General features: G+C 58.7%; 1 protein-coding gene across 1 annotated transcript; it reads right to left on the bottom strand.

Moving 5' to 3' along the window:
• Positions 1 to 2,718: 2,718 nt before the first annotated feature.
• Positions 2,719 to 6,704, bottom strand: SOX7 (SRY-box transcription factor 7). The gene is made up of 2 exons (XM_068678903.1): positions 6,337 to 6,704; positions 2,719 to 5,082 (listed from the first exon to the last, which is right to left on the bottom strand). Exons 1-2 carry the CDS (start codon positions 6,563 to 6,565, stop codon positions 4,181 to 4,183), a joined length of 1,131 nt encoding a protein of 376 aa, XP_068535004.1. The 5' UTR covers positions 6,566 to 6,704; the 3' UTR covers positions 2,719 to 4,180.
• Positions 6,705 to 7,667: the final 963 nt, after the last annotated feature.

Below are 7,667 nucleotides of genomic sequence, written 5' to 3'. Positions count from 1 at the left end.
AGCCCTCAGGGAGCCGTCGGCTTGCACGGAGGGAGAAGTTATTTTTCCTTGACATAAACAGCCAGGCCTTTCCTCGGCCCCTTCGCTTGAAACGTGGAGGTAGGACCTGGACTCATAACATCCGGCAGGAGGGGCTGGCCTTATCTGCCAGGAAACACTCAGCTCCGGATACATCCTCCCTGCTCCCGGCACCCGAAGCAGCTCCCATTGGCAGTGGAGGGCAGGAAACCACTCAGCAGCTTGTCTCATTCCCTCCTCTGGAGGAACGGGAGGGAGAGCCTGATCCTGCCCTCCCTACTCCAGGAGGAGCCGTGGCTCCCCGCGGGGTGCGGAGGCAGGGTATGGGGACAAAGAGGTGGAGGGTGAAGGGAATTAGTCAGGAGCAGATGGAGGTTGAGGAGGGGAAAAGGGGAATTTGGGGGAGCGGGAGGTGTTGGGAGGGAGGGGGTGGCCTCGGTGAGGTCTCCTTCCCTGCCTCCGTTTCCCTCTCCAGCCTCCTGCCCTCTGCTTTGAGGGCGATGGAAGGAAAAAAAAATAATCAAATTTGAATCAAATTTAGGAGCAGCTCGTGTCGCAAGGCCGGGCAGAAAAAAGGGTGGGAGGGAAGGAAGCCTTAGCTCCATTTTACAGACAGGGAAACTGAGTCACGGAGCCCTGTGTCACAGGGACCAGCCGCCTGTGCCACCCAGCTGAAACAGCCGACCCTCGCCTTCCAAAATTTTCCACCGTGAGAGGAGCCCCTGGCACCTGCTCAAGGGGCACAAAGGACATCGTCCCGGCCCTGCCATGACACATACTACAACTCCTGGCCAGCCCCAAGCCGTGCTATCCGGGAAGGTGACTTCATCCCGCGACACCCAGCCACCGAGGGTCAAGGGCTGGCCGGGGACAGGGGCTGGACTCGTGCTCTGGCCACTTCTTGGCAAGGAGAGGGCCTTGCCTTGGCCCAGCCTCGTCAGCCCTGAGCTGCAGCCCGGCCTGAGGTCATTTCATCCCTTCCTGCAGCTCTGATTTGATTTTTCCTGCTGCTTCCCAGCCTGGAGAAAGCGGGCCGCAAACCTCAGGGCTCTGGTGTGCACAGGGAAGAGGGGAAACATGCCCAGGAGGGATGGAGAACGAATCCTGCTTGGCGTGCAGACCCCACAGGGCCTCTAAACCACCACGGCCTCCACTCCTCTGCAGGAACATCCACTTTTTGAGCCAAAAAAAAAAAAAAAAGAAGGTCTATTTCCACCTTTCTGGCTTCTCTGTGTGCTTTGGGGAGCGTTGAATCCCAGTGAGGTGCTACGGGGTGGGAGCAAAACCCCATAGCGTGGCATTCACCAGCCTGCTGGGGTAGTGGCAGCCGGCTCAGCTCCCAAATTTCACCTCCTCTGCTGGTGTGTGCCGGGAGGGGGACGGCGGCTGCTGCCGGTGCTGGGCGTGTGCCCGGATCCTGCTGGCGAGCCCTGGCTCCCAGGGAGCCGCACCTTGCCTTGGCTTCGCTTCCCAAAAACCCTCAGGGGGCCCCCGGCTCCCAGCCCGGGCCTGCAGCTGCTCCTGACGTGCCGAGCGGGGGGTGACATGCTCCCAACGCTCCTCTCCTCACGTGGCTTTGGGCTGGGCAAGCGGGGACAGGAGCTGCTGGCAGGAGACACCGGGTTGGGGTGCCCAGAGAAAGGCCCCATTTCCCCCAGGGAACAGCACTCCGGCCGCCACCGTCAGCTCTGGGTACGAGCTTTGTGCCTGGCAAGGCCGAGTTTGTGGGAAGAGAGGGGTTTAAGTCACTCCTGTGGTTGTGTGGGGTATGGGGACAAAGAGCAGGAGCAGCCAATGCCCTAAAAAGAAGGTCCCATTGTATGTCATCCCTGGCTGCCCCTGAAGAAAGGAGCCTCTGCAAGCGCCCTGTGGTGGGAACCCCCTCCAACGAGACCTCGTGTGGAAGGAAGCAGCCCCTGGGCTCGCTGGTTGAAAGGCAGACCCATGTTTGGCCATATTCTGCTATAAAACAGCTGTGAAGGTGGTGCTGGGGGGCTGTGAGCACACTCTGGCCCTGAGGCACCACAGGCCTCACTTCTGCTCCCATCATGGTTGTGTGCTGGTCACTTAATGCCATGGGCGTGGAGAGGGCAAAAGGGCTCACGGGACCTCCTGCTTTATCTCCTGACCCATCAGGCTGATTCACAAAACACCCTGGAAGAGGGTTTTTCACCAGCTTGATGACCTCGTGCCATGCCAGTGCAAGAGGCACTGCAGTCCGTGGTGCCACCAGGACCCCTCAGGTCGTCCATAGGAGGACCTAAAAGGGCTTTGGATGCCAGAGTGATGGGTAAAAGAGGAGATAGGACTACCTCCATGAGGACATAAGTTGGGACAAAGGATGACCTAAGCATTACTAGGTGATTTTTAAGGTCCCTTCCTACCCAAACCCGAGGTTGGGTGACCTCTGGAGACCCCTTCCAGCCAACACTCATAGGCAGTCATCACAACGGGTGTTAGGAAACTCGCTCCTCCACCATCAGTACCACCACCAAAGGCAGAGCCCCACCTAACCTCACCGGATCACCTCTGTAGGACCCGGTGTTAAAAGGCTGTACCCACAAAAATGGGATCGAGGCCATGGGGATGGCCCCATAGCCATGCCGTGAGAAGTAAAAGTACAAGTAAGTCACACCTTGAGCTGGCTTGTTGGAAAACGATCCACTCCTTGTAAAGATAACCACAGATCTTTTTTATTAAAAAAAAAAAAAATGGAAGTAGAAAAGTTTGGCTGAAAATACCAAAAACAACAACAACAACAAAAATTTAAAATAATAGCACTCGCACAGGAAATGTTTCTCCTTTGAAAACTTTGTCAATAGCTACAGCAATTTAAATCATAAAACAATCATTGTATAAAAACATTTATTTAAATTAAATATTTTATGCAAACTCATATCTACACTCATTCAAAATGCATAGAGTCACACAAAAAAGATGGAATGTATTAGCTTAAAAACTTGTGAAGTTGTGTTTTTTAAGTATTATTTGCAATTATTATTAATACACGTTTGGGACTGAAACCAGAAAATCATAGCCACGCTACTAACTAATCATTACCAAGTGCCATACAGTAAACACTAAGATTAATCATGTCATATAACTGATTTAAAATAAAGCTTCATCTTTATGAAAAGAAAGAGAACTCGAGCAATACAAAATCCAAGGGGAGGAATAATGGAAGGAATAAATCAATGTACAGCTTTATTACAGGCAATAATACGCTGGAGTTAGAGGAGGCATTGGGCACTGCGGCTCGGAACATTAAGCGTTCGCCTTCAAAGGATGTTTGATAAAAACGTGTCTGCTACATCATCACCTCTTTGCCAAAGTGCTCATCTGAAGACGTTTTCCTGGCCCGGCAGGGAGCAGGGCCCCTGCTGCTCCCGTTTTGGGAGCACTTTTGCCAGGAGGCCAAGGGGGAGCTGTGTGGTTGTTGGCACCGGCCCGATCCTGCCCCACAATCCCAATTTCATACGTGGAGGTCGTGCCCTGGGCTGGCAGCATCCCCACTGTCCCATCCTCTGGGATGTCCCCAGGGGGGAAGACACCCCTTGGGACAAAATGAAGCATTTAGGGACATGGGGACAGGGCTGGTTTAACCCCACCGGTGCACCCAGGATGATTGGGGTGGCCACAGCACCACCAACACCAAGTGCATGGACATGGGGCAGCGCTGCTCACCTGGGCTCAAAGCCCAGGGCAGGGACACGGGGCACAACACGCACGCGGATCCTGTGTCCATTTACCAAAATCTTCCTTTTTTTTTTCCCCACCCATCCCTGCCTGCTCCTTTTCCAAGGGGTTTCGTTTCGTCCATGCCGTTGGCGGGATGCCGCCACCCTCCCGACTCCAAAGCAGAGCTGAGGGTGCCCCAAAACAGGATGCAGCCTCCCCATGCTCCCGGGAGCATCTCTACTTCAGAAGAGGGGCTTTGGCACCAAGAACTCCCCCCTGGCTGTTTCGGAGCAGGGCACCCAACGCTTTGCACCCGGTGGCGAGCTGACGACCGAAATCCTTTACCTAAGCCCCCGAGGAGACTCCATGGCCCTCGCCGTTCGGACTCGGACGCCCTGAGGGGGAGGCGAGCGACGTCCCCAGGGGACCAACGCCTTGTAATACTGTTGGGTCCTTCCTCGGCCGGTCCAGGCGGCCGCAGGGTCTAGGAGACGCTGTAGTTGTTGTAGTAGGTGGCCGTGGCATCAGCAAGGACGGAGATGAGGCTGGTCTCCGCCGCCTGGGACCCACCGGCCGCCGAAGCCGCCGGGACGTGTCCGCTGGCCAAAGCCCCGGCGTGGTGCTCGCCGTGGCCGGGGGTGTTGAGATATTGGTCGAATTCGTTGCGGTCCATCTCCCCCAGCAGCTCGGCTTGGCTCAGCTGGTCCAAGGTGTCAAAGCCGTGGTGGTCGGGCGGCGGGGAGAGCTGGCCCAGGTGGGCGTGGAGGCCAGGGGGCTGCAGCGGGGGGAAGGCGGCCGTGTAGTAGCTGCTAGGAGGAAGAGGAGGGCAGGCGGAGGCCGAAGGCATCATGCAGGTGGCCGGCTGTGGCATGGGGCTGAGCGGGTGGTGGTTGCACGGGAGGGAGCTGCCCGGGTACTCCGGGGAGAAGGGGGCTCCGGCGGCGAGGTGGGAGCGGTGATGCTCGTCGGGGCAGGGCGAGGAGAAGAAGCTCTGCTCGGGGTCTATGGCATCCAACGGAGACATTTCGGGAGGGGTGGGCAGCCCGTAGGGATACGTGTCCACGCTGGTGCCGCTGCTGCTCCCCGGGGGATCCCGGTAGCCCCGGACGGGGGGCAGCCCCGGGCGAGGGGGGTACTCACCCGGCCCCTCTTTCTCGCCCCCGGCCCGGCCGCAGGTCCGCTTCTCGGGCACGGCGTTTTGGTCCCGTGCCAGGCTGCCCAGTAAAAACCCGGGGTCCACCCGCTTGCAGATCCTCTTGACCTGCTTCTTCCTTCGGGGCCGGTACTTGTAGTTGGGGTAATCTTGCATGTGCTTGACCCGCAGCCGCTCGGCCTCCTCCACGTAGGGTCGCTTCTGCGAGAGGCTCAGCGCCTTCCAGGACTTGCCTGTAAACGGAGAGCAAAAATCCCCGTTAGTGCCCGTGGCCGCCGTCTTCCGGGCACCCAACCCAAGGGCGGGTCGGGGCTCCCATTTCCCAAGAAAACGGGGGATTCATCCTGCAAACTCCCCGGGACGAGGAGACGGCAACGGGAGGGTGCTGGAGCCAAGTTGCCGCGTTTCTCCCCCCTGTCCCGAGTCCCCAGACGGGGTCAGGCCGTGCTGAGGGTGCGCCAAGCCCCACTGCAAATAAACCAGGGCAAATAAACTCCCCCGGCGCCAGGGCCAGATCCTGCAATGCGTCCCTGGGACATGGAGCCCGGAGAAAAGGCGGCGAGGAAGCGCTGCCGAGCGGGGCTGGGGTCAGGACGTGGTGCCCCTGGCTGTGTCCCTGTCCCGGTGGCCCTGGGCACGGCGACCTCTCCGCTCCCTGCTCGCTGCAAATCTGAGCAGAGCTGTCCCCAGCGCAGGGAGCAGGGGGTCACGGACATCCCGCAGCGGGGACATCCCTTCCTCGGGGGTAGGGGGAGAAATTCGGATCCGCATCAGAGTGCTCGGTGCCTTCCCACCACCAAAGTGAGAGCAGAAGCGACAGCGGCAAGAGGAGATGCTGCCTGGAAAAAGCAGCGAGGAGAAAACCCCAAACCACCAAAGAAAACACCGCAGAACTGCCCAGGGAAACACAAACTTTGGGTAAGAGGCTGGACGGCAGGGAGTGTTGCAATTCGGGCAGCTCTTTTCTCAGGGCCGTCTGGGGCTGGGTTATTTCTGTGCTTCGCCCTCGGTCTCGCACAAGAGATTTGGAAAAGGGGGAAACAGCGGATGAGGAGTGGGGAAAAAAAAAAATAATAAGATATGCAAAATGGGCTGCAATCCCTGAAAAGACCCAGCAGAAAACACTCCCCTGGCGATGTCAGGGTGGCCAGCAAGTTTGGGGAACGAAGCGGGACGGCAAAGACAGGCCTGGAAAATTTGGGGGTCCCTCCGTGCGCTGCGCCCAGGGCTCCCACACACTGCCAGCCCAGGGGTGTTGCACCCCCAGGGGCGGCAGGGAGCACCCCTGGGAGGCTTTGCACCCTAGGGTGCTGCACCCAAGCGGGCTTTGCACCCCGGGGGGGGTTCAGGTGGGTGCCCACCCTTTAGGGCACGGGACCCCAGGCAGGCTCTGCACCCTGCGCAAAGCAAAGTGCCAGCCTGGCACCCCGCAGTGGGTGCCCAAGCCGAGCCTCCCCCCTCTCCCCTCGCCCCCCGGGGCTCCTCACCGAGCATCTTGCTGAGCTCCGCGTTGTGCAGGTCGGGGTTTTGCACCGCCAGCCTCTTCCTCTCGTCCTTCGCCCACACCATGAAGGCGTTCATGGGGCGGCGGATGCGGCTCTCGGCGCTCTTCTCCCCCGGGGGGCAGCGGCTCGGGGGCGGCCCCGCTTGCAGCCCCTCCGCAGCCTCCCCTTCCAACCTCTCCGGCCAGGGGTAGGTGCTCAGCAGCGCAGCCATGGCCCGGCCCCCCCCCTGGCCTCCCCCAGCCTCCTTCTTCCTCCTCCTCCTCCTCCTCCTTCTCTTTCACCCGATGCTCTCTCTCTCCGCGCTGCCCTCGGGGTCCCCGCGCAGTCCCAGCCTCCCGCCCGGTTTCCCCCCCGGTATTTATGAGCTCCTTGGAAGAAGAAAAAAAAAATAATTAAATAAATAAAAAAAATAAAACCCTCCTCCAATGACACCGAAGGGACTGGCTGCTGCTGCTCCTCCTTGTTTGCAAACTCCCGGCCGGGAGAAGAAAACTTCTCCCCACCCTCTGCCCTGCGCTCCCCACACCCCCGGGGGGGGAGAGAGAGGAGGGAGGCAGCACCCCCAAAGCCCCCCAATCCCTCCCGCTTCCCCCCTCCCCTTTTTGGTAACAGCTTTGTTCATATTTATTTATTTGTGCGGGGACGGATTGGAGCTGGATTGCCGGAGGAGCGAGCGCAGCCGGAGGGGAGCAGGGAAGGTCTCCGGGATAGTGGTCCTGTCCCCCAAAATTCAAGGCTGGTGAATTCAAACTCATTGCCCTCCCCTAAAAACAGTCAGGGCTGGTGGGAGGGGGTGCAAGCACCGAGATTTCTTTTCTTTTTTATTTTTTTTGGGGGGGGAAGGGAAAAAGGAAAAGGAGAAAGGAAAATGGCCCCAAAAGGAGGGATCCCACGGGGGTGCAAAAGTTGGGTTGAGCCTCTCCAAGCCCCCTCCTCAGGTCTGGGCAAGCTGCAGGGTGCCCATTTTCAAGGGAAATTTGGGGTGTGGGTTCTGCAAGGCGTCCCCTTTTTCCACCATACTCCAAGCAGAACCCCAAACCTTGGTGCCCCGTGCAGGTTTTCACCCAGTTACCCCAAATCCCAGGTCAGGAAGAGAGGAAATGGGGAGCTGGTGGGTGTGCAGTGGGTGCTTGGCCAGCTTGGGGGGCTCCTGAGGATAGATTTGGGTAGCTGGGGATAGATTTGGATGGCTGGGGATAGATTTGGACACAGCCCCGAGGGGTTGCAGCATCCCCTGTTGGTCCCTACAGCTCATCCCTGGGACACGAGGAGCTGTAGGGCCACCAAGATGCTTCGGGGCCTTTTTAATTCCC

This window comes from Anas acuta, chromosome 3, assembly GCF_963932015.1.
Source record: "Anas acuta chromosome 3, bAnaAcu1.1, whole genome shotgun sequence".
Classification (NCBI taxonomy): domain Eukaryota; kingdom Metazoa; phylum Chordata; class Aves; order Anseriformes; family Anatidae; genus Anas; species Anas acuta.
This window is presented reverse-complemented; position numbering and strand designations above follow the sequence as displayed.